The sequence below is a fragment of the Urocitellus parryii genome, chromosome 1, assembly GCF_045843805.1.
Source record: "Urocitellus parryii isolate mUroPar1 chromosome 1, mUroPar1.hap1, whole genome shotgun sequence".
In the NCBI taxonomy this organism is placed as follows: Eukaryota; Metazoa; Chordata; class Mammalia; order Rodentia; family Sciuridae; genus Urocitellus; species Urocitellus parryii.
The window spans coordinates 55,255,375-55,283,263 of NC_135531.1; the positions used below are offsets into that span (position 1 = coordinate 55,255,375).

The 27,889-nt window shown below is 38.7% G+C and overlaps 1 protein-coding gene across 1 annotated transcript; it reads right to left on the minus strand.

Moving 5' to 3' along the window:
• Ccdc125 (coiled-coil domain containing 125) lies at positions 1-27,150 on the minus strand. Its single transcript, XM_026390836.2, has 12 exons — positions 26,889-27,150; positions 16,524-16,847; positions 14,681-14,739; positions 12,515-12,601; positions 10,720-10,797; positions 9,951-10,036; positions 9,135-9,217; positions 7,148-7,263; positions 5,757-5,864; positions 4,789-4,963; positions 1,428-1,558; positions 1-473 (listed from the first exon to the last, which is right to left on the minus strand). Exons 2-12 carry the CDS (start codon positions 16,831-16,833, stop codon positions 168-170), a joined length of 1,539 nt encoding a protein of 512 aa, XP_026246621.1. The 5' UTR covers positions 16,834-16,847; positions 26,889-27,150; the 3' UTR covers positions 1-167.
• Positions 27,151-27,889: the final 739 nt, after the last annotated feature.

Consider the following 27,889-nt stretch of genomic DNA (forward strand, 5'->3'; position numbering starts at 1 on the left):
TGTAGAAACATGTATACAATTCTCTTTCAGAGCCTTTTTTTGTGGTGTTAGGGATTGAACCCAAGGTCTGTACATGGCAGGCAAGTACTCTACCACTGAACTACATCCCCAGCCTCCAAGTCTCTTGATTTGGAAATCTCTCAGTTCTAATTCCAACAGGTTCATCTTCAAGAAATACTTGATGGTAAAGAATGGGCTCTCTTAAGAGTTCTTGTGTTATTTGGATCTAGTTGAGGTTGCTGAATTGAACAAATGCAGCCCACAGAATTAATAATTTGGACACTTGAATGTACAGGATCATGTAAAAGAGAGAATTCTGATGTTTTAGGCCAGAGGTTTTTGAGTAGAAAATTCTCTTTCATCAGATTTTTGTTTTTATTCTCTTTTGAGGTAGTGTCTTTTTCTTCCAGTGCCCGAGCAAGCATGTAACTAACTTTTCTTTGATGAGCCAGTGCTTCTTCTTTATCATTTAACTGCATGCAGAGAAATTAAAAATATAATGGTTAGTCAATAAGTCAGAATATAATCAGAAAAAGGAGTGTCCATATTTTATCAAAATATTCAACTCTAAATCTGTCCAGTCAATCTGTATAAGTTGTCACCTGATGCCTAAGTATTATGCTACATTTGAGGATTGTTTTCAAAAAGAAAAACAGAAGACAGTATTAGTTTAGTTTTGTTTTTGTTTTTTTTTTTTGGTACTGGGGATTGAACTCAGGGGCATTCAACCAGTAAGCCACATCCCCAGTCCTATTTTGTATTTTATTTAGAGACAGGGTCTTGCTGAGTTGCTTAGAGCCTCACTGTTGCTGAGGCTGGCTTTGAACTCGCAATCCTCCTGCCTCAGCCTCCCTAGCCATTGTAATTATAGGTGTGTGCTACCGTGACCAGCCAAAATAGTATTACTTCTATTGAAAATTTTATAAGTCATCTAGATGCAGGAGAAATGTGTGTGTGTGTGTACACAATATATCAACATTTATTTCTAAAAGAATATTGTTGTTCATAAATTGTTTTTATAGATTTATATGCAAATGAGTATTAAAAGTCCTTAGAGTTAAAGTATGTTTAAAAACACCTCAGTCACTCAACATCTTATCTGCAATGGGGATAACAATAATTTCAGGGTTTTGGAAGTGCCTTGAACCTTAAGTGATATTTGTGCCTTATTGTGACATTTACATGTAAATGCAGGTGACTGAGCTGGCTGAAGGAGGGAGTTTCAGAGGTGGAGCTTTAAACATGAGTAAGAGAAATGGAAAGAGCATGAGTTAAGGAGATGGTCACATGAATTTGGAGAATGCTATCCTAAAATAGGAAAAGGGCATAAAAGAAAAGTATAGAGAGATGAAGTGCTGAATTAGTAAGAGGCAGAAGAGACTGGCTTAACCACAACCTCTAATAAAAAGAAAGCAAAGGTTACTAACCAGATCTATTAGCATCCTAAAAACTGCTTGAGGATCATCCTGGTCGTCAGTTCTCTTAGAACTGTTTTCTGAAGGCAACATACCCAACAGTTTCTGCCCTAAGGTCTTCTTACTCCTTTGTGATGAATCTCCTAAAGAACATGAAAACACAGCTGAGACAAAAATGTGTTCATTGAAGTATTTCCAGTAAGGAGATAACTGTGAATCAACACTAATTTCTAAATCAGTCCACACATTGTCCTCTTCAAGAGGCCACTGGGACATGTGAGTCTCCTGAAAAAGATAATGTAGTGGTAGGAGCATGGACTTGAGAGCCAGGAGGGCATCTGCAGGTGACAGGGCCACCACTGAAAAACCCAGGGCCTGCCCTGCCTTTTTATAGCATAGTTCTCTTTAGCACCAGCTGTTGGCTGTGAGAGAATGCAATCCATGTCAGAGTAGCCAGAATCACAGATTGAATGGCAAATCTCTCAATGTTAAATATCAGCCACTAACCACATGATTTGAAAAAACAATGCAGACCAAACAAAAATGTCTGCAGACCACAGAGGCCTCTGAACCATGCTAACGCTGGAGCTAAAAAGACCTGAGCTCAAATCCTTGTTTAGCCAACTTACTAATGGTAAGTTTTGGATGAGTTTTCTGAGCTTCATATTCTTCACCTCTAAAATGAAAATAATATTACCTACTTCTGAGGTTCCTGTGCCATAAATGATTGTTTTTTTTTTAATATTTTTAGTTGTAGATGGACACAATACCTTTATTTTATTTTTATTTTGATGCCACTTAAAAATGACAATAACTCAGTGAGACTCTGTCTCTAATAAAATACAGAAATTGGGCTGGGGATGTGGCTTAGTGGTTGAGTGCCCCTGAGTTCAATCCCTGATACCCACCCCCCCAAAAAAAAGTAAAAGAAAAAAAATGGCTGAAGGAGCCACACGGATGGGAGAAGGATTAAAGATTGAGTTGATTATCAATGTCCAGTGACTGATAATGGAGCCTCCATAAAACTCCCAAAGGACTGGGTTTGAGAAACTTGTGGATAGCTGAATATGAGTGCACGCTCCTGATGGGTAGCATGTCCCAGAAGGGTACAGACATTCTGTGCCCCTCTCCACATGCCCTATGCATCTCTTCCTTCTGGCTGTTCATCTGTATCTTTGTAATATCCTTTTTAAAACAATCTTATTTATTTATTTATTTATTTTGGGTGGAGTTCTTTTTTTTTTTTTTTCTTTTTTGTCCTTTTTGGAACTGGGGGTCGAACCCAGGGCTTTGTGAATGCAAGGCAGACACTTTGCCATTGAGCTACATCCCAGCCCTCCTTTTTTTTTTAATATTTATTTTTTAGTTTTAGGTTGGCACAATGTCTTTAATTTATATTTATGTGGTGTTGAAGATTGATCCTATGCATGCTAGGCAAGTGCTCTACCACTGAGCCACAACCCTAGCACCTGTAATATCCTTTATAATTAACCACTAAATGTGTTTCTTAGAGTTCTATGAGCCATCCTAGCAAACTAATTGAACCCACAGAGGTAGTCATAAGGAATCCAATTCACTGAGAAATATTAGTTAATAACCTGCTTTTATTGACTGGCCTTTGAATGGGGGCAAACTCATGAGACTTGAGCCTTTACACTGTGTAATCTGACGTTAGTAGATACAGTCAGGGTTGAGTTATACTGCAGGACCTGTTGGGTGATGTCCAAGGGAGAACCAATTGTTTAGTGTATGGGGACATCCCCAACACTTTTGGTGTCAACTGCTGTAGTGAGTGGTGTGTGAAACATTTTGATTTTTCCTACTTCTTACATTAAGCAGAATTCTGGAATATAAAATAGGCACATACTCAAGTGCTGAATGAATATGACTCCACCTCTTAAGAAAATCCCAATTTGTAATGTTTTGAACAACCAATAAAAAAAAAGGAAGCAAAATGAATAAAAGTGACAATACATTTTTTCTTTAAAAAAAAAAAAAAGAAAATCCCAATTTTGTCTATGAAGCAACATCCTAATGGCCCAACCTCCCTGCAGAGTTGGGTCCATTGTTGCAGGTGACAGAGTAACAGGCTTTCCTAAGATTCCTTTGGTCCTGCTTTCTCCTTTTCTTCTCTCTCCCTCAATATTCCTTTTCCAACAGAATAAACAAGTAATTAACATCCGATTTCCAAAGGAATCTGACTTCACTTAACCCAGAACACCATAGCTGTCTACACTTTGAAAATCATGCTCTTATCAAGGGCCTAGCTGAGAAAAAAGGTGCCTGAGGAATATCACTCTCAACAATTGTCCACGGTGGAACTAAAATTCTTTATGTTTTCTGTTGATGCCTAGCTAGAAGTCTAAATACACGGACCATGTCAGCTTTTTTCCCCTAGCAAAATCACCTACCCTGAGTTAAACATTGAGGTAGACCTTCAACTTTTATAAAGGAATTATTATAGAAAATAGACATAGATATTAATTTTGTATTTATTATAAATTATTGTAGCCAGGTGCGGAGGCACATGCCTAAAATCCCAGCAACTCAAGAGGCTGCAGCAGGACCATTGTAAGTTCAAGGCTGGCCTCAGCAAGACCCTGTGTCTAAATAAAAAATATAAAAAGGAGAATAAAGCTCAGTGGTAAAGCAACTCAGGATCAATCCCCAGTACCAAAAATAAATAATTGTTGAGGATTTAACTTTTATATTTGCTCAGTGGACTCTGAAAGCCTCATGTCAGTGACGCTTTTGGAATCTAATTTCAGGACAATGTGACTGCCTTTTTAGGAAATGAGAGTTGTGGGATATTCTATTTTCCCTGTAGCCCTAACTTCTACCTGATGAACACTCTAAAGATATAGCTTTTATGATTTGCTTTTCTGTCTTCCGTAGTTCTAACTACTTATCTTCTCATTATCCTTACAAGCCACTTAACCTTTTCATCAAGAGAAGAAGGGGTAAAGTTTAACTAGTGAAGCTACAATTCACAATAGTTGACTTATATGATATTACTTATGTATACTGACGGAAAAATATTTCAAGCGAAATTGATATCTACTATTGAATTTTTTATTTTTATTTTTTTGATATGGGGGCACTCTACCATTGACCTTCATCCCAGGGACTTGCTAAGTTGCTAAGGCTGGCCTCAAACTTGTGATGCTCATGCCTGAGCCTCCAGAGCATCTGGGAGTATAGGGGTGCAACACCTTATCCAACTCAATTTTTAAATAAATCACAAACAACTACATTGTGAAATTTCAATTCTATTCATCTACTCTGGATTAACTGTGTTTCACCAACTTTGATTATAACCCAAAACAACTGAATTTACACCTCATTATTTATGGTCATTATGATTCATAGTTACCATCCTCTTTAAGGTGCTTCCAATTTATCTGTTTCGTTGCTTTTTTACACATTTTATCCATTTGTGTCAATCTTAGTGCCTGGTCATTTTTTCTCATTAATTGTTGCTCAAATGCAATTCTGAATGCATCTGCCATTGTGTAAGCTTCTTCTTTACTCTTCTGCAAAAGTTCCAACTGGTTTTGAAAGAAAGTTCAGGAAGTGTCAGAGGCAAAACCAAAATAGTTTTTGCCTGTACTGAATGTTGAATCAAATTAACATATGCAGTCTCTCTGTCTGATACTGATCTATTGCTGGTATTGATTTAGTTTACCTGCTTAAACTAAAATTACCACTTGCTGATTCTAGAGCCTACTATGATCTGGATTATCAGTAGTTTCCCCCTTGGCGCCTTTCAACTATTTGCTAATCCAGTTCTTGGAATTTTCTACCCTATTAATATTTCCATTTCCTCTTCTCACTACAACCCTCTAAGGTAGTTACTACCCTCTGTTTAAAATAGAGAAAAGTGAGACATCCTGCCCACACTGCAAATAACTGGAGCTAAGGTGCACCCCTAAGTCTGGCTGGCACAAAGTCTAAACCTGGTTGCTTTTCAAGTAATCTTCACGTTTATCTCCCTATTAATCAGTGTTACTGTTACTAATTCCTAGAGATATTAAGCATAAATACAACTTTTCCTTCTATTTTATAGTAATTTTAAGACCATATATAATTGAGAAAAATACAAATTTAGGAAACATTAACTATTGCCTTAGGCAAATGACTACATGGCTTCAAATATCATACCAAGTACTATTTATATTGGAATCAAGTAAACAAAATCTCATTTATAAATTAATGCTGTCATATAAAGCTAACTATAAGTTCCACAGCCAAAGGCTACTAAGAGGAATTACTGCATATACCTCCATTTATTGTATTAATAGAAAAAGAATCAAAGCTTCTGCTATTGTGATAATGCAATACCTTGTTTTTGAGCTGAAGAACCAGTTTATGAGTGGATGCTGCCATTCTGGCACAAGAACAGGGGCTCCCTCCAGGACCATGACAAAGGCAGGCTCCAAGGATTGCAAGCTTAAAACCCAAAAGCATTACCCATGTTACTAAGTGTCACACTGTTTTAGCTGCACACAATGCAGGGCACCCCCACATTCCCACACATACTACTATTCAAGCATCTGATCCAGAATCAAAGGGAGAAAAAACAGGAGCCTATTCAAGATTGTAACAGAAGATTTCCTGAATTTTTTCTCAGTTGATTTTATTTTCCTTTCTGCTAAACAGGTTGAGTATACCATATCTGAAATGCTTGGGACCAGAAATTTTTCAGAATTATGGATTTTTTTTGGAATTTGGAATATTTGAATATACATAGTGAGCTATTTTGAGGACAGGATCCAGTTCTAAACCAAAAAATTCATTTATTTTTTATGTACACTTTAGACATAGCCTGTGGGTAATTTTTTAAAAAAAATTTTTAGTTGTTAATGGACCTTTATTTTATTTATTTATATGCAGTGCTGAGGATTGAACCCAGTGCCTCAGACATGCTAGGCAAGCGCTCCACCACTGAGCACAACCCCAGCCCATCTGTGGGTAATCTTATACAATTATATTTTTCATGCACCTTCATTCTAACTGCCAGTTCCCTCTGAGGAGACTGCATACTCAGAAATGTTACATGAAGCTGGGCGTGGTGGTGCACATCTGTAATCCCAGCAGGAGGATCCAAGTTCAAAGCCACCCTCAGAAACTTAGAGAGACCTTGTCTCAAAAAATAAAAAGGGCTGGTTAATGTGGCTCAGTGGTAAAGTGCTCCCAGGTTCAATCCCCACTTTAAAAAAAAAAAAATATGAGCTTAGGACCTTTGAACCTCACTAGCCAAACACCCACACTAGAACCATTAGCAGATCCTCATTCTGATCCTGGCTCAACCACAGGCTATATCGTCACCTTGGGAAAGTAAATGAATTTGTCTAAGTTTTAGACTGATAATACCCACTTTGTAGCCCTCAGAGACAACTATAAAGATGAGATAAAATAATGTGTGAAAGTTCTCACATTGTAAGCCCTTGCCCAGGAGTGAGACACTACTTAACACAGCTTCTGCTTCAGTTGTAAAACTAAGAAGTAAATGAGGTGAGAAGCAGCCAGCACACCCCTAATGTCCAAGAATGTCATGCCTGAAGGTCATAGTAGCAGCAAGGCGTGAAAAACTGACCTCTGCAAATCCTTGGGCCTCTCTCACCTTTAGTCTCAAATTGCTAAGTACAGTGCCATCTTTGAACAGGTACCAAGAAAGAGGAAAATAGAAAATCTCCTTCCCACCTGTTCAACTTCCTTACATACATACCTACCTCAAGACCTGACACCTCTGTAAAGTCATTTTTATCCCGGCACATGTTTTCCTGAGCCATCTTCTGCTGTTTGATATCAAGTATGGCGAGGGCCTCCAAGTATTGTTTATTCAAAACTAGGAAAGCCATACAGGAGAATGTTAGTTATGAATCTAGCCTCATCTAATCTGGCTACACCAGATTAGATATAGTCACTTCTTCTGAGCTACATATATACAACTGACGGATTTTGGGCTCCGTCCAAAAAACCTACTGATTGAATAGCAAGTATCATGTGAAATAACATACAATACTAGAAAAAATTTTTTTGGATCAGGGATTAAACTCAGGGGTGCTTAACCACTGAACCACTTCCCCAGTCCTTTCTATATTTTATGTTGAGACAGGGTCTCAGCCTGGCTAAGTGGCTGAAACTGGCTTTGAACTTGCCATCCTCCTGCCTCAGTCTCCCAAATTGCTGGGATTACAGGAAAGCACCACCACACCCAGAAAAAAAAAGTTATTTTTAATACCAAAGCATCTTAACTTTGAATCCCAAATTTGCTCCTTGTTGGCTCTGGGAAAATTTGTAGGATTTTTAAAAAGGGAACATGTAAAGGCAAATTATTCAGAAACTGCAGATAGTAGGAGAAATGGATGATGAGATCTCATATATTGTATTCATGTTGAATGTACCAATTGCCACACTTTACCAGATTTTTCCCTATTAAAAGTTTTCATGGGCTGGGGTTGTGGCTCAGCGGTAGAGCGCTCGCCTAGCACATGTGAGGCCCTGGGTTGGATCCTCAGCACCACATAAAAATAAATAAAATAAAGGTATTGTGTCCAAGTACAACTAAAAAATAAATATTAAAAAAAGTTTATATAAGAGGCTCTCAAACTACACATTTAGAACATGAGGGATCCTGCTATCTGCTGGCGAGCAGAAAATAGTACCTTTCCCCCTCATGCTATAGGGTAGGGGCAGGGAAGTAGGAGAGGTTGTGAGTAAAGCAGCTTCTATACTGACCTAATCTAACACAGGCCACAGCTTTATGGGTTCAACTGCCTGAAACACCATCTGTGTGTGCAGATCTCACCTGGAGATGTTCATACACCTCTGTCACACATGACAGAGAGGCCTCTCAGTCCTGGGGGATGATTTAGAGCTTGTTTTGTCACCTTCAAGCCACCACTTAGTTTCTGCTAAGGGAGAATTAACATCTTCTCTGAAAAATTTGTAAAAAGTTGGTACTACTTTAATGCTCTTCTAATTTTCATTATATAATGGATATATATTTTTATATATGTGCATACATTTGTGTGTGTGTGTGTATTTTTTTTTCTACTTGGGTTCCTCAAGCATCATGCTCTACTGTTTTATTTTACACTAAAACTAAATAAAAATAAGGAGTAAGGAGAAACGGTTTAATGGGTAGAAGGGTTTTTTTTGTGCGTGTGTGTTTAGTGCTGAGGATTGAACCCAGAGCCTTGTGCATGCAAGGTAAGCACTCTACCAACTGAGCTCTATTCCCAGCTCTAATGGGTACAAACTTTTACTTTGGAGAGCTCCAATGTTTTGGAAATAGAAGTGGTTTGGCTACACAGTATTGTCAGTGCCACTGAATTTCTCTTTTAAAATGATAAATTTTATGTTGGGTGGATTTTGAGCTGATAAAATTTTAAATTTAAGAAACCTCAATGATGCATTTCTTCCTTTGATTATCCTTAAAACATATTACTTAAAAATACTAGCATTTTGTTTCTATTATGTGTTCTTACTACATAATACTCTACACAAAACTAATCTTTTTTAATATTTTTGAGTTATAGATGGACACAATATCTTTATTTTGTTTATTCATTTTATATGGTGCTAAGGATTGAACCCAGTGCCTCACCTGTGCAAGGCAAGTACTCTGCCACTGAGCCATAACCTCAGACCTGCAAAACTAATCTTTAAACATAATATTTTAAAAGAATCATCAGAAGACCACACTTTACTTACTTGCTTGTTCAGACTTTAGCATTTTAATTTCTTCTGTTTTCAGTTTCAGATTCTCTTTGAGAACTGCATTTTCACAGTTTAGTCTGGAAAAAAGCACCCTTCAAATAACTAAAACATTATCACTTCCTGAATGAGAATAATTTTGTTTCTATAATTAGAACATAAAAACCTAAATATAATTTTTTTCTACTTTAAAGGGCTTGGGATGTAGCTCAGTGTAGCTCATTGCCTCGAATGTCTGAGACCCTGGGTTCAGTTCTCAGTATTGAAGAAAAAAGGAGTTTAAAATATATTTTTAAATTTTGAGATAGGGTCTTGCTAAGTTGCTGAGGCTGGCCTTGATTCTCCTACCTCAGCCTCTCAAGTACCTAGGATTATAAGCATGTGCCACCATACCCTGTCATATATATTTAAAAAAAAAATAGAAAGGCAGAAAAGTAACAAAAAATAAGGAACCATTAAGCAGTAAGAATTTTTTACAGTTAGCTTAAAGAAGAAAGCCTAAACTACATTTGAATTAATGCATTTTAAAGACTCTTTTTTTCTTTTTTCTTTTTTTTCTGATACCAGGGATTAAATTCAGGGGCACTCAACCACTAAGCCATATCCCCAGCCCTATTTTGCATTTTATTTTGAGACAGGATCTCACTAAATTGCTTAGGGATTTGCTAAGTTGCTGACGCTGGCCTCAAACTTGCAATCCTCCTGCCTCAGCCTCCCTAGTCACTGGGAGGTGTGTACCACCATGCCCAATAGTGCATTTTGAGGCCCTGGGTGTGATCCTCAGTGTTGTAAAGAATAAAATATTATACAAACCTTTCATATTTTTGGGTCCAAGATTCCTCTATATTTTTAAATCTATTCTGATCAAATTCTATTTCCCACTGCAAGGCATTTATTTCCTAGGGAAAGAAAAAAGCACTTTCATGGAAAATTACTACAAATATATAATTTCATTTAATCATTTCGCAGAAGTGGTTTAAAAAGAAAAAATGATCATTCAAAAGAGTCTCTGACATTTGTAAAAGACATTTGGTATGCCTCTTTAGCACTCAAAGAAATTTTGCTTACTTAAAATTCATTTAATATAAAAAAATTTTCAAATTGTTTGAGTTAAAAATTTGCTGGACTGCACACAGATTTCTCAGTGCCTACCCCTTCCCCATGCAGACACTATAAGCAAAATTCACTCCTGGAATCTCAGCCTAAATGGCCCTATCAGGTGTGCAACAGACACAGAAAAGTGATCATTTAGAATGATCCCTAGTGACTTTTATTGTGGTCGTTTATTATTATTGCCAGAAAGATGCAGACCCTGACAAGGAAGTAGAGGAATAAAAAAGGGAAGAAAAATAGGAAGTATCAATTTGGCAGGCTTCCAACTACCATAAATGGAGAAATAAAAGAAACTAACTTTTTACCCATGTGACAATCTGTTTTAGATTGCTCCCAAAGGGAAGACTATCAGAGACTGAAGCATACCTGGAGAGTATGCACAAATGGCATATCCAAAGTATGGTGAGTTTAAGAAAATCCTATTTAAATCTTATTGGATTGAATAAGTCTATGCTAAAAATGCAAATACCTTCTCCAAGGATTTCTTTTGCTCCATTGTTTTTTGAAGCATTGCCTGGGTATGACTTGTGGCTTTGCCAAATACTGCCTATAGAAAATAAAAATAGCATGAGTATAAATCAAATTTCTTTTCTTATTTAAAAAAAATTTTTTTTGCAGTTGTAGATGAACAGCATGTCTTTATTTTATTTGTTTATTTTTATGTGGTGCTGAGGATCAAACCCAGTGCCTCCTACATGCTTGCAAGGCAAGCACTCTGCCACTGAGCTACAGCCCCAGCCCTCTTTATTTTTTTTTAAGTTTTTATTTTATTTATTTATTTTTATATGATGCTGAGGATTGAACCCAGTGCCTCACACAGACTAGGCAAGTATTCTATCCCTGAGCTACATCCCAGCCCTTTTTATTTTTTGTTTTGAGACAGGGTCTCACTAAGTTGCCCAGATTGATCTCAAACTTTCATTCATCCTGCCTCAGCCTTCCAAGTAACTGGGTTATAGGCATGCACTGCCATACCAGGCTAAACTAAATTACAGTCACTCTGATATGCACAATGAAGTATAATATTTTATACACAATGAATGTGAACTTCATTAACTCTTAAGAGTTTCACACTGACAGTCTCCCCCTACCCTACCCCAGTTCTGGAGTGTGAACCCAGGGATAGTATACTACTGAGTCATATATGTGGCCATTTTTCTTTTTTATTTTGAGACAGGAGATAGCTAAGTTGTTTAAGACCTCACTAAGTTGTCCAGGCTGGCCTTGATTCTCCTGCCTCAGGAGGTAGTGGCACATGCCTATGGATTACAGGCATGTGCCACTGTGCCTGGCTCATATTGACAAACTTTTGTGGAAAATATGATATCTCAAATGTCAGAAGAGTTTGATTTGATTCTTTCCCAATAAATGTGGGAATGAATAAATGAATACACACAGAGACTGTACACACAGCAGTATTATTCATCATAGTTAAAAAGAAGAAACAACCCACATATTCATCAACCAGTAAATGTATAAATAAAATGTGGTATAACTGTACAATATTTTTGTTTGTTTGTTGTATTGGGGATTGAACCAAACTGAGGATTGCTTAACCTCTGAGCCATATCCTCAGCCCTTTATTTTTCGTTTTGAAACAGGGTCTCACTAAGTTGCTGAGGCTGGCCTTGAACTTGTGATCTTCCTTCCTCAGTCTTCTGAGTCACTGGGAATACTAAGGCAGGTGCCACCACACCTGGCCTCACAGTGGAATTTTATTTGGTAATACAAAGGAAGAAAGTATTGATACATACTAAAACATGCATTTACTTCAAAAACATGCTAACTAGAAGAATCCAAATGCCAGTGAATCCAGTTACCATATTGTATGGTTGTATTTGTATGAAACAGAAAAAGACAAATTTGTAAGATGATCATCGATCATCTAGGACTATGAGTTGGAATGGGGAATGCCTGCTAGTGGATACAGGATTCCTTTTTTGAATGTCTGAAATGTTTTTAAATTAGACTGTAGTGATGGTTGCACAACTCCCAAGTAAGTACAAATAAATTGTATTGCATTCTTAAAGCAAGTGAAATTCTAAGTGTGAAAATTATAAAACTATGGAAAAATCTACACCTAAAAAAAACTGCAACACAGCTATATTAAGTACTTCTCAGTTTTTTTGTTTTGTTTGGTTTGGGTTGGTTTGGTTGGTTTGGTTTTGGTGCTGGGGATCAGCCTGCTCTTGTTTTAAATGTTAAAAATATATCACTTATTATTGGAATATGTAATTGATAAAAGTTTAAAACTAACTTCTTACCATGCTTTGAAGAATTTTCAATGCTTCCTCTTTACCTTCAAGTTGTCTTTGAGATGCCTCAAGTTCAGTTTTTAAAATTTCTACTTCCTGAGGACAAAAATAAAATTAGTCTTTCTATCTGCAAGACATATAACCCCCAAATTGTCAATTTGACTAGTTCACATTTACCCACAATACAAAGCACCTACAAAGGAGGATCTAAATCCCTCTAGACTTTGTAAATGAACTATTCAGGCTAAAGCTGAGAACCCAACTATCAAGTATCACTGGTAACAATAAGCCCAAATTTTTTGCTTTTACTGACTTTGGCCACATACTTAATAACATGAAAAAAATATTTAGGCCACATAAAATAAGCACATGGTGGCTATCTATTCAGCTACAGTAGCTGTTGTGGTCTGAACTGTGTCCTTGAAAAGGATATGTTCAAGTTCTAACCCTAATACCATGACTATGACCTTATCTGGAAAGGCGGTCTTAGCAGATATGTTTTTAAAAAAACTTTTAGACAAATGAAACTTAACAGTTTAATTGATCAAGGAATGAGATACAAGTTGGTCAGAAGAGGTTGAGAGACCTACTCTTCAAGTTGGGCAGGCAACATTTATAGACAGAAAATGGAAATGAGGTAAAGAAGAGTCTTGATTGGTGGTTATGTCTCAAGCCTTTGCCTTACTTGGGCAGGGTACAGTCAGCAGGCAACATGTAATTGGCTGAAGCTCAGCTGCACTGATTGGCTGGGACTCAGTTGGTTATTACAAAAATATACTTTGAAATGAGGCTTTCTATTTGTTTACATAATATTACATAAAGACTCAAGGTATATAGGAAGGCTTGGGCCAAAGTTAGTTTCATTTAACAAATGTAATCAAGTTAGGATGAGGTTATACTAGATTAGGGTGGGAACCAATCTGATCACTGGTGTCCTTATGAAATGAGGGAACGCTCTGAACACAGACACACAGTGGAGAGCAATATGAGAGTCAGAGGCAGAGAATGGATTTATGGAGCTACAGGCCAAGGACTGCAACAACCACCAGAAACCAGGAAGAGACAAAGAAGCATTTTCTTCTAGAAACTTTGGGAAGAGAGTCTGCTAAAACCTTGAATCCAGGCTTCAAACCTCCAGAACTGAGAGACATTTCATTTCTGTTGTTTAAAGCCATCAGCTTGTGGTACTTTGTCACAGCAGACCTAGAGAACTTAAAGACAGCTGCTTTCATAAGAGTTTAACACTCTCTCTCTGTCTCTCTCTCTCACACACACACTAAAGTGGGCTGGTTTCCCAGGGGACAGGCACCCTGTTATAAACCCCTGTGCCCACCAAGCTGGGGCATTCCTCAGATCACCTGAGAGAATCTCTTGACTTCTGACTTCAAGGAGTTAAATTAAGACTGATTATTTCAAACCTCACATATAAGGAAAGCAGTTGGAAGTGATAATAATTATTATTTTTATTATTATATTATTATAATTATGTGATGCTGGGGATTAAACCTAAGGCCTCACACATGCTAGATAAGTATTCTTCTACCGAGCTATACCTGCATCCCTGTGATAATTATTTTCTCAAAGAGGAGATTAGAGAAATTCAAAGGGAGAACTGGTAGACATGTTTATATAAGTGGCATTTTTAAGAGATGCACACAGGGTTGGGGTTGTGGCTCAGTGGTAGAGTGCTCGCTTAGCATGCATGAGGCACTTGGGTTTGATCCTCAGAACCACATAAAAATAAAGATATTGTGTCCACCTAAAACTAAAAAAAAATAATAATAAAAAAGAGATGGGGGGATGGGGATGTGACTTGTCACATGCATGAGGCACTGTTCTCAGCACCACATAAAAATATTGTGTCCACCTAAAACTAAAAATTAAATTTTAAAAAAGTTAAAAAAAAAAGAGAGAGAAACATAGAAGAGGCTGATGGAAAGTATGCACTCAAGGAAAAAAAAGCCTGCGGGTATAACTGTGTGGTAGTGTGTGGTAGAGTGCTTACTGGGTATAGGTGAGGCCCTGGGTTCAATTCCCAGCACACCCCCCCCCCAAAAAAAAAGAAAAATATCTGGAAAGCCAATATTGGCCTTCCATATAATTTTTGTACTAACAGAATATCTATCAGCAGACTTTATTTACATGAGAATTTTTATATTAGATCAGAGTACCTACCCCTAAAGTTTCATGAAGACGTTGCCTTAAATCTTCATTTGACAATTCTGAATTAAAACCTATTAGAGAAAAAAGACACAAAACTGGAATATTTCTTTAAATACAGGACATTTATTTACAAATATTAAATACAGTTTCTTTTTTCATAAAGGAAGAAGACTGGGATTAACCAAATAATGATAAAAGTATGTAGCCTCAGTGGTACGATACAGGTCTTGAGGATGAGGAGTAGCCCCACCCAAGCTGCAACATTCCTTATGAGCCATATTTCTTAAATTACAGTTGTTTCTCAATATTGAAGGGAATTGGTTCAGAACCCCCTAAGATACCAAAATCTGTGGATGCCCAAACCCTTATGTGAAATTAGTATTTGCATATAACCCATGCACATCCTCTTATATCCTTTAAATAAAAAAAATTTTTTTTCCCTGGTACTTGGGATCGAACCCAGGTGTGCTTTATGGGTCTCCAGCCCTTGTTTAAATTTTGAGACAGGGTCTCACTAAATGGCCAAGTGGCCAAGTCTGACCTTAAACTTGGTATCCTCCTGCCTCAGCTTCCTGAGTGGCTGGGGTTACAGGTGTGTGCCATATTTAAATAGTTGTTATACTTACTGGGCTTTTATTTGTATTGTTACTTTTTTTTTTTTTGGTACTAGAGATTGAACCCAGGGGTGCCTAACCATTTTCAGACAGGGTCTCACTAAGTTGCATAGGGTCTCACTAAATTGCTGGGCTGGCCTTGAACTTTCGATCAAGGCCTCCAAGTCACTGGGATTATAGGCATGTGCAACTGGGGCCCTGTGTGTATTGATACTTTTTATTGGTATTACTTTTTATGATCTGCAGTTGAGGGAATGGGAAGATGTGCCACCCGTGGATTAGGAGGGCTAAAGGTATTTTTATGTGGTTTTAATTTAAATCTGTTCAACTTTCATGGGGAAAGTTTCAGGAGAGAAAATTTTACAACCTGGATTATAAAAATTCAGCCGGACAGCAGGGAGTGCCCTGGTACAGGCATAGACCTGATTATGAATTTTATTCCTTTTCTAATCTAAAGCATAATTTCTTTTTGGTTAGGATAAATTAGGATTTAGTTTGTTTTGACAATTTTTGAGACTTCAGGATATCCAAAAATAATTGGAAGCATCTATCTTCTGCCTGGAACCTGCCTTTACCAGTTAGCCACCAGATTTGCTCCCCTTCAGAGAAGCCTTCCCATCCCTGGCCTGAAACAGCAGCACTCCACTTCCCCTAATCACTCACTATCTTTTAAATTACCACCGAGTGATATTATGCATTTGTTGATTTTTAGGTTTATTTTCTCTCTTTATGTAGAATGTGAAATACATATTAGTGCCTTTGCCAGCTGTGTTCACTCATATTATTGCTAGAACTGAGACCTGTTCCTGGCACCTAATGGTACCCAAGAAGTATTTGTTGACAATGGAAAAAAAATAAAACTACATCATGAAAAAGCAAAGTAGTTAATAATTTATTGATTACTAACAAAAATATTATTAAAGGGGCTGGGGATGTGGCTCAAGCGGTAGCGCACTTGCCTGGCATGCGTGCGGCCCGGGTTCGATCCTCAGCACCACATACAAACAAAGATGTTGTGTCTGCCGAAAATTTAAAAAAAAAATAAATAAATATTAAAAAAATATTATTAAAGTAGAATAACTATTGCATATTTTGTACAATAGTTGGAAATATAAACGTCAGTTACTTTTGTATCAATTCAAGGTAAGAATGAATTTCTAAAATCTACTATGTTTACCTATTTTCATGCATTGGAAGGGTGACAGCACTCACAGGAAAGGAGAGAAACTGAGCGTTCTTACCAGTGCTGCTTTGTTGTCTATAACTGGAAATCCTGGACCCTTGAAGGCAGGTGTCTTGCAAGTTCTTTTGCTTGAAATACTGAAAAATGGCTCCACTTCTCTCTTTCCCCTTTCTTAGAAACGGGGGAGGGCTAAAGTTCTTTCCATCTGATCTTTTTCTAGATGTAAGTAAATGTGAAACTTCCACTTCGTAAATTCCACCAGGTCTTCTTCCGAGGCCATATCCTAGATCACCTTCTGTCATGTCATCCTCTTCTGTTCCCCAGAACTGCACCTCTGACTCACTCGATGATCTCACCACCTTGCTCATTAGCCTAATACTGTCTTTATCATAAGGAAAAACAGTAATTAAAAATGAGTCAGTAGGGATGGGGTTGTGGCTCAGTGGTAGGGTGCCTGCCTAGCATGTGTGAGGCCCTGGGTTCGATTCTCAATACTGCATATAAATGAATTAATTAAATAAGGTCCATCAACAGCTAAGTATATATATATGTGTGTGTATATATAATATATATATATATATATATATATATATATATATATATATATATATATAAAAGCAGTCAGGAGATCCAGCAGTATCCCACTTCCAGGTATTTACCAATACATTTGGATATCATTATGTCAAAGAGATGTCTACACTTCCAGTTTACTGCACCACTGTTTACAATAGCCACCTTATGGAATCAAACTAAGTGTCCATTAAGGGAATAATGAATGAAGAAAATGTTCTCTCTCTCTCTCTCTGTCACACACACACACACACACACAAATATCATTCAACTTTAATCTCTGTATTGTTCCAATTTTAATATATTTGCCACTGAAGTAAGCACATTGTTCAACCTTTATTTTTTTTTAAAGAGAGAGTGAGAGAGGAGAGAGAGAGAGAGAGAGAGAGAGAGAGAGAGAGAATTTTTAATATTTATTTTTTAGTTCTCGGCAGACACAACATCTTCGTTGGTATGTGGTGCTGAGGATCGAACCCGGGCCGCACGCATGCCAGGCGAGCGCGCTACCGCTTGAGCCACATCCCCAGCCCAGTGTTCAACCTTTAAAAAGACATTTTATAGCTGGGCACAGTGGTGCACACCTGTGATCCCAGCGGCTTGTAATAAGGAAATAAGCAAGGCATAGAAAAGAAAACACCACATAATCTCACCTATATGTGGAATTTAAAATAGAACGCAAAGAAGCAGGGAGTAGAAGAATGGTGGTTACTGGAGGTTAGAGGGTGGGGCAAATGAGGAATTGATGCTCAAAAGGGACAAAGCTTCAGTGAGATAGTTAATGCCAAGTAAATTCTCTTTGAGATATACTGCACAGTGTGGTGGATATATCAAATAACAGTGTATGGGGCTGGGGTCATGGCTTACTGGTAGAGCGCTCGCTTAGCACATGTGAGGCCCTAGGTTCAATTCTCAGCACCACATAAAAATAAATAAATAAATAAACAAATAAATAAATAAAAGGTATTGTGTTCAACTACAATTAAAAAATAAATATATATTTTTTAAAAAATAACAATGTATGGGACATTTCAAAATCACTAAATTTCAAATGTTCTCATCTCAAAAAATAAGGTTTGAAGTAATGGATATTTCAATTAACTTGATTTAATTAATCCACATCATATTTATTAATCATAAAATCACATTGTACCACCTAAATATATACAACTATAATTTGCCAATTTATGATTAAAATTAGAGCAGACAGCTCTCTTTGCTTCTTGGCTGCCATGAACTGAGCAGCTTTTCTCCTCCATGCCCTTCCACCATGATGTTCTGCCTCATCTTGGGGCTAGAGCTATGGAGTCAGTGGATCATGCACTGAACCTCTGAAACCAAGTAAACCTAAGGAACTTATCCATGTTTAAGCCATCAACAAGAAGTTGAGGGATTTAAATTGCAGCTGAAAGTGCCACATATATTCCAGAACATCAGGAGCCTCCATACACCTTTCTGGTTTCATGAGGTACCAACCAAATAATCCCTTGCACCTTAACCACATGCTGTCAAGACTGGCTTTGCCTTGTCAGGGATCCAGACTGGATTTAAGAACTTGTCATTGAGTGGATAATAGGAAAATGCTGTTTCATCAGAAGGGGAGACCCCAAATCAAAGCTTGCCTCGATGAAAAGGACCAGCTGGAAGAAACCCAGCAGTCAGCACAGGGCCTGGCACATGGAACTACTCAAGTGATGAGACTTATATGAAAACACCATGCTTGACCTGTTTGCCTAAGGAGCAATATTTGGATTGTTTTCTGTTTCTGGCTTCCACATATAGAGCTACTATGAATTTCTATGTCAGGTTTTTATATGAATGAATTTCAGGTTCCTATGCTATTCCAGAGCAACAGGTGGCATCCCTTCTCTTTAGAAAGAATGGCATTGTGGGGCAGGGCTGCTTTTACTTCAAGGAAGACAAAAGAACCTTTCTACATGTGCAAAAGAATTTATCTTCAAGTAAAATTGAGAAAAAAACTAAAACAAGTTTGGTCTAAAAGTTTTTCTGTATTTAGTGAATTGTAACGTAACTTGGTATGTAAATAGACCATTACCTGTTCTTCTAACAAGTAGCCAAGACTCAGCCAATCACAGTCAGCCAGCTGTTCAAGCCAGGTTCAAATAAAGCAAATGCCAAACTTTAACCAATTGAGTAATCTCTACCTTCACTTTCTACTTTCTGTATGTCACTTCCTTTTTTTTTCTGCCTATAAACATAACATGCATGATAGGGCAGAACATTCAGAACCATTTTTGGTCCAGACTGCTGTGCAATTCTAGAATCACAAAAGCAAATTAAGATATGTAAAACTAGATATGTAAAACTAGATTTGTTTTAAACTAGATTTGTTATAATTTTTCCTTATCATAACATAACAAAACAAAAACAACTCTCAGTATAATCAAGTAGGGTCTTTTCTTTTTATTTTAGTACATCCCCAGCCTTTTTCTTTTTCTTTTTTTTTTTGTGGGGGGTGCAGGATGGGGTGGGGGGTGCCAGGTATTGAACTCAGGGACACCCAACCACTGAGCCACATCCCCAGTCCTATTTTGTATTTTATTTAGAGACAGGGTGTCACTGAGTTACTTAGCACCTCCATGTTGCTGAAGCTGGATTTGAACTCTGGATCCTCTTTCCTCAGCCTCCTGAGCCACTAGGATTATACATGTGCACCACCGTGCCCAGCATCCCCCAGCCCTTTTTATTTTTTGTTTTTAGACAGGGTCTAACAAAATTGCTTAGGGCCTTGCTAATGTGCTGAGGCTGCCCTCGAATTTGCCATCCTCCTGCCTCAGCCTCCTGAGTTATTGAGATTACCGTTGGGCACCACTGTACCCAGCTTCAAGTAGAGCTTTAAATGGGAAATTTTTTTCTTTTTGTAATACAAGACATGAATATCCAAGGATTTAATTAACATACAAATGCCCCTTACAGTCCAATCAGAAGTATCTAACATTTCAGCTAGGCCTGGTGGTGCACACCTGTAATCCCAGCAGCTCTGGAGGCTGAGGCAGGAAGACCCCAAGTTCAAATGCAGCCTCAAAATTTAAGGACACCCAGTCTCAAAATATAAATAAGGAAAGTGGGAGCTGGGGATGTGGCTTTGTGGTATAGCACCCTTAAATTCAATCACTGATATCATAAAAAAGAACAAAAGAGGTACTTATCATTTCAGGACTTTTTAGATAAGAAGATCCAACCCCTCATTTCAAACATTGTGGTGTACTGCAGGAAAGCTGGAGAGGCTTTTACTGACTCCAGTAAACCAGTGATGAGGAAATAGCAGATTAGCCTTTGCTAAGGACACAGAATGCTCTTGAGATAGAGGTTTATAAAGGAAATGCTGCCATTTACACAAGCCTCAAGCAGTACAAAATTCAGAAGTCTCAGCCCCTGTCACAGTGCACGCTTATAATCCCAGCAGCTAGGAAGGCTGAGGCAGGAGGATCCCAAGTTCAAAACCAGCCTCAGCAACTTAGCAAGGCCCTAAGCAACTTAGCAATATCCTGTCTCAAAATAAAAAATAAAAAAGGGCTGCGGGGGCTGGGGTTGTGGCTCAGTGGTAGAGCACTCACCTAGCAGGGGTGAGGCCCTGGGTTTGATCCTTAGCACCACATAAAAATAAATAAATAGGGTTGGGGTCATGGCTCAGTGGTAGAGCGCTTGCCTAGCATGTGTGAGGCACTGGGTTTGATTTTCAGGACCACATACAAACAAATAAATAAATAAAGGTCCATTAATAATTAATAAAAATATTTTTTAAAAATAATAAATAAATAAAAATAAAGGCATTGTGTCCACCTACAACTAAAAAAAAGGGGGTGGGGGTTGCTGGGGATGTGGATCAGTGGTTAAGTGCATGGGTTCAATCCCTGATACAAAAACAAAAAATTCAGAAGTCTCTGAAAAATGACTAAGTCATTCCCAATGACTAAGTGTCTTCCAATGACTAAGACTATCTCGTGATAGAGAACATTTCCTATCTTCTACCCTTGTCCCTCTTGGCCCAACATCTATGTTAGGTGTTCCTGACACTTGTGGTTTCTGATTTAGCTCCACTTAGTCCATCTTTTATTTTAGTACAGACAAACTTAGTACAGGTTTTGTATCTGGGACAATGAATAGATGAGAAGGTAGGTGTCCCTCTTGCTTTTCTCCCTTCCTTTCTCAACTTGTGCAACAGCTATGTTCAATACATTCCACTATTTGGTAATTCGATGTGAATACAAACTGAAGTCTTGAGATGGCCAAGGGCCCTGCTCTCATCTCTTATCCCATCCCCTGGATGTTAGGATGGCCTCCCTTTGGTTCTTGAATGGGCCCAGGCTCTCCTGCACCTCAGAGCTCCAAGTTTCCTCTGTCTGGACTGCTAGTCGCCTAGATATTTGCACAGTTGTTCCTCTCTTTGGGTCTTTACTTCAGAGTCACCTTCTCTGTGGGGCCTTTCTTGGCATCTAAAATCGAAGCTCCACTTCACTATTCTACTTCTCTCTTTTATTTTCCACCTTAGCACCGAGGACCTTCTAACATACTATTTCATATTTTATTTAATTTTCAAATTATATTAATAAAATTGGGGCCAATAAAAAAAGGGAAGCTAATACAAAGATTGAGTGAAGCAGAGGGTGACTCCTTATGATCTGCTTCTCAATAGCTACGTGCCCCGAAATGTGAGGGCACCTGAACATTTTCCTTCTCCATAGCCCAAACCTGCTCCAAACGACTTCACATAGAATGTAAGTTCTGTAAAGTGAGCAATTTCTGTCTGTTTAGTTCACACTGTATTCAGTATCTAACCCAGGATCTGAAACATAATCCATGCTCTGTAAAGACTTGTTTAATAAATGAGTAAAAAAAAAAGGAAGAAAAAAAAAACGGAAATACTTGCCTCAAGGACAGGAAGAGAAAACTGTCACCTCCACAAAGCTGTGCCTAGTCACTGAGGGAGTACTGCCTGCACTGCTTCCTAGAAGAAAGTAAATCCGGGCAACAAGGCTATAGGGAAGTCACCATCACTGAGCCCTCCTGGTCAGACCACCACCATCACCTACCTGGTCACAGTGGGGCAGCTGAAGAGGCTCCAAACACTCCTTCCAGTGTGGAGTGCAGTTAAGACAGGCTTTCACCACCAGGGATTTCAAAACAGCTGCTTTGCAATAGTGGTTTAGAAATATGTCATCCTTTTCTCAAATCTTGTTAAAAAAAAAAAAAAAAAAAACAAAACCTGGGGCCCAGCTTCACATCAGTGAAAAGAAAAAGTAATAAATAAGAAGGGAGAATAAAACCTTTGTTGGGGATAGAAACAAACACACTTGATAATGTTGTTAAAGCAATATTCAACACTGCCTATTGGACTCGTTTTCCAAATTTTTATAGAATCATCTTGGTTCTTTTCTGTGGTGATTTTCTTAAAAAGCAGATCTGTCAGATAGGCATGGAAGCACACATCTATAAACCCAGTTACTCAGAGGCTGAGGCAGGAGGACTGCTAGTTCCAGGCCCATGGCCAGCTCAGGCAATTTAGTGAGACCCTATCTAAAAATCAAAAAGTAAAAATAAAAAGAGGTGGGAATGTGGCTCAAGTAGTAGTGCGCTTGCCTAGCATGCATGAGGCACTGGGTTCGATTCTCAGCACCACATAAAAATAAAATAAAGATATTGTGTCCACCTAAAACTAAAAAATAAATATTTTAAAAAAATAAAATAAAGATATTGTGTCCACCTAAAACTAAAAAATTTTAAAAAGGGGGTGGGGATGTGACTCAGTGGTGAACACCCCCAGGTTCTGGAAAAATCCAAGTACAGGGGAAAAAAATTTATTTTAACTTGCCAAGGTAAATAAGAAATTATTCACTGAATTAAAGAATAATCACTTGGAAGGCAGTCTTTACTCCTATTTATAGATTATTGATTATTATGTGCAACCTCAGATCTATGTTAAGAATGGTGTGGTCATGATAAGGTGATCAGCAACAAAAACAGAATTGGTCAATACAAGGGGTAAAAACAGTAAGAGGAAAAGAGTAAGCAATCCACAGGGTGTCTAAGAATAGTTTTTAGTGTTTCACATATATTAAGGTGTCATGGGTATACCTTCCTGCTATTCAGAATTGAATATAATGATTTTTCCCATGCTCCAATGTCCTACTTTGGGGGAGGAAAGGTTGGTACAGGAAATGAACCCAACCAGTGAGCTACATCACGGGCCCTTTTTTATTTTTGATAATTTAGGAATTGAACCAGGGGTGCTTAACCACTGATCCACATCCCCAGCCCCTTTTATTTTTTATTTTGAGACAGGGTCTTGCTTAGTTGCTTAGGACCTCAATCAGTTGCTGAGGCTGGCTTTGAACTTAATATCCTCCTGCTTAAGAGGCTGAGCCTCTTAAGTTGCTGGGACTGGGATTGAAGGTATGTACCACCATACCTGGCCTCAGCCCCTTTTAAAGTTTTACTTTCAGACAAGGTTTCACTAAGTTGGCCTCTCCTAATTAGCTGCAATTACAGGTGTGCACCACCATACCTGGCTCCCCTATTATTATTATTATTATTTGTACTGGGGATTGAACCCTTGGGCACTCTACTCTGCCCTTTTTATTTTTTATTTTGAGACAGAGTCTCACTAAGTTGATAAGGCTGGCCTCCAACTTGCAATCTTCTTGCCTCAGCCTCCCAAAGGTCGGGATTACAGGTGTGCGCCACTGTGCCCAGATAGATGGACACAATATCTCTATTTATTTTTATGTGGTGCTGAGGATTGAACCCAGTGCCTCACACTTGCCCAGTCCCACCTGTGTACTATCTTACATTTTATAAGCTTATAGTATTAATATGTAATACAGTAAAACAATCGAACGTCACTTTTGGGACAGATTACTTCTAAGAAAATATTGAGAATTATCAAGTTTCAGGCTGGAGATGTGGCTCAAGTGGTAGTGCGCTCGCCTGGCACACGTGAGGCACTGGGTTTGATCCTCAGCACCACATAAAAATAAAAATAAAGATGTTGTGTCCACCTAAAAACTAAAAAGATAAATAATAATAATAATAATAAAGAATTGTCAAGCTTCTAGTCGGTTTAATGTGTTAAATTTAGGCTCCTTTTGGCACCACTGCAATCAGGTACAGTTGGCATGGTGGCATGATTCTGCAGTCCAGCTACTCAGGAGGCTGAGGTGGGAAGAGTGCTCAGGTTCAGGAGCTCAAGACCAACCTGGGCTACAAAGCCAGACCCATCTCAGAAAGGAAAAAACAAAAGAATTTGAATATTAGTTTCTCTATTTATTAAATGAGTGGATGAAATAGGATTTTTTTGTTTGTTTCTTTAGAGCTCTGTTTCTATATCAGCATTTTCCATAGGATGCTCCATGGAACACTAATAATCTGGACTATTAGGTGTTGCTGAGGGATGTAATTTTCCTATTCAGGCATATAGGGCTTGCCCCCAAATAAAAAGGTAAGCAGTGGTAGAACCAAGACTATAAAATATATCTGGCTCCTTACCCAGTCCTCTGGCCACTAGCAAAAGGATGCAGATTGGATTAAAGGCTCTTAGCAGTCTTTCCACTTTTTTGGAAAAATGACCAGTGGCTTCCTAATTGTTAAATCCAAGATTAAGTCTCATTCCTCAGCCTCTTCTACCTCTACAAAAGCTGTGATATTTTAACTCATCATGCCCAGGTTCCTGGAACACCAGGGCTCCTCAACCCTAAAAGAAATTAGATACTTCTCTTTTGTCCCTGATTGCCTCCTATCTGCCAGCTCAGACTCCTTTTCCTCTTCCACTCCCTTCAATATGTTTGGCTTGCACTTTTAACACTCTTAAATAAACATTTTCAGTTGGATATCCTGTCAGCAACTCAAACATAGCTTGTTCAAAAAGAACCATTATCCTTCCTACCCCCATCCCAGGTCTCCTCCTGAGTACTCTATTTCTCCAAAGGCATCAATCATGCTCCTCCATGTTATCATGGTCCTCACATACCTTTTAGTTGCCATGTTCTCTAGATCTAAAAATGAAAACAAAACAAACAAACAAAAAAAAAAAACACAACTTTCCCAAAACCTACCATAATTTTATACATTAACTTCACTGCCCTGGCTGAACTTTTCAGTACTTCTCCTGGACTAAACCAATAGTTCCTAATTGATCTACCCTTAGCCATCCTACACAGCTTCCAAGTCAATAATGCTCTAGCACAGATCTAATGACACTCTTCTCTTGCCCTAAAACATTCCATGGCTCCTATGGCATATATAATTAAAGTTAGTACCACCTGTTTTCTACTACTCATTTTCACAATTTCACCTGTCAGTATTCCTCAAGGGTACTCTATACTTCCATGTAAGGAATGCACCTGCTCCCAGGTTCCCCCTCAGCTGGATCACCTCCAAGCCTCTGATGGTGCCATTTTCTACCCCAGACATGGGTTCTCCTCTCAGGCCCTCCTCAGTTCAGGACAATACTCAGGACCGTAGCCTTCTTGGCTCCATAGGCCAGATGTGATTTCTACACTCTCTGAGACCCTCCCAGCTCTATACTGCCCCTTTTTAATAATCCTTACTTCCTAGCTGTCCTTGGGTTTTACTGCACATGCAACTGAACATCCTTTGGTGCAGGAAGTATCTCCTTTGTTTGTACAAAACAAATTTAGGGGTTGGCCTTGTGGCTCAGTGTCAGAGGCTTGCCTAGCATGTATGAGGCACTGGGTTTGCTCCTCAGCATCACATAAAAATAAATAAAAACAAAACGGATTTAGTCAGCTTTCACTGTTTCTGTGACCAAAATACCCAACAAGAACAACTTAGAGGAGGAAAAGTTTATTTGCGGTTCAGGGTTTCTCAGTCCATAGATGGCTGACTTCACTGCTCTGAGTCAGAGGTGAGTCAGTACATCACCGGGAAGGATCCAGTGGAGGAAAGCTCCTCAGCATGGCCAGATCAAGAAGTAGGGGTGTGGAGGGGCTGCAGGGAGGATATACTCTTCCAGGGGATGACCCAGTGACTCACCTCCTTCAGCCATGCTTCACCTGCCTAAAGTTACCACCGAGTTAGTCCATTCCAACTAGGATGGACTTCTTATAGGTTACACCTCTCAAAACTCAATCATTTCATATTCCTGCATTAATATAGGAGCTTTTGGGGACACCTCATATACAAGCCATAACAAAGATATTTACTGGACGGAAGTGAAAGAGAAGACAGACTTCTGTCCAGAAAGCTTGTACCAGAAGGATCTACACCCACTAGCCTGACAACACTGCATTAGCAAACAAATTGGTCAAACAGACACATACTTCCTGTCAAGCTTGACAAAGAACTAACTTGAATCCTCTGTAGTGAAAAAATGGGACTGCTTCTCTACACTGCAGCATTTCATTATTGATTTCTTTAAACAATACTTTTAGATTTATAATAAATTGCAACGATACTATTGAGAACTCCTCTATATCTTTTACCCCAAATCCTCCAATGCTAGCGTTAGGATAGGATACACTTAACCAAAACTGAGAAACGAACATCTGGTACATGCTATTAACTAAACCACAAGCTTTATTAGATTTCCTCAGTTTTTCGACTGGGAAGTTGTTCTGTTTCAGAATACTACATAGGATCTAGTACGCAGTAGTCTTAAGGTTCAAATGTAATAGATTAAAAACAATGAAGAGGAAAAAAAGCGGAAACAGGATCTTTGAAATCTATTATTCTTTCAATGCCAGATTAGGCCATTGACCTGGCACTAGGGGAAAAGGAGTTTGCCAGTTTGTGCGCTACCTGCGAAGTTTCTACAAATCTGCGCCCCTCTCCCGGACCCTCCCTACTCCGATCATCGCCCCCCTCCAGGTGCGCTCACCGCGTGCGGCTTGCGGGCGCCGCCGCGCGTCCCCTTGTCACGTGACGGTGTGGGCGCAGCCACAACCGGAAAAGCCGAAAGCCGAAGTTTCCCTGGTTCGCCAGGAGCAGTGGATCCGACGCGCAGCCAGTGGTCTCTACGTAACCGATGCTGATCTTTCCACATCCAACTCCAACTCCAAAGCCCACTATGGGTAACGGACATACAAACAGTAGCTTGAGATTTAGAACAGGTCGAGGCGTGAGGCAAAAGTGAAATTAGACGGCTGAAGCGTTAAGTCGCCTGGAGACCGGAGGGGGAAAACATGGCATCTGAGCTGAGGCGGAGTTTGAAAAGCAGGCGGAGGGCCGGGTAGGTCAAAGGAACTGCTGTAGCAAAGGTGTGGCAGTGGGAAGGATCTGAGGGAATGGCCCCGTCAGCCTAGAGAGCTGCTACCGGGAACGACCTATTTCAGTTGCTTTTCGTGTAATTCCTAACACCCAACACGCTGTGGCAAATGGACAGACTTTGCAGTGGTCCAAAAATGTGTCTGGATCTAAAAATTACACTGATTTAGAATTAAGGACTACTAATATAAACTTTTTCCTGCCGTAATAACCCTTTTTACCTTTATCCATGTACAACCTACATTGCCCTTAATTATTCGCTCCCCTAAAGTGAACATATTATGTACATTGTAAACCAGACTTAGAATTGAACTTTTCCTGGGAGACGTTCTCTCACTACAGTGATTAATATAATCTTGCAGTTTATTAAAAGTGAACTGACGTGGGGCTGGGGTTGTGGCTCAGTGGTAGTGCACTCACCTACCACATGCAAGGTGCTGGGTTTGATCCTCAGCACCACATAAAACTAAGTAAATAAAGCAAAGGTATTGTGTTCAACTACAAATAAAAAGATATTTTTTAAAAAAATGAACTGACGAAATGTAAAAATTTGCATAGTATATCTTAAATTTGCAGTTTATCTCCGGGGTATTTACTCAATAAACTTGCTCAAAT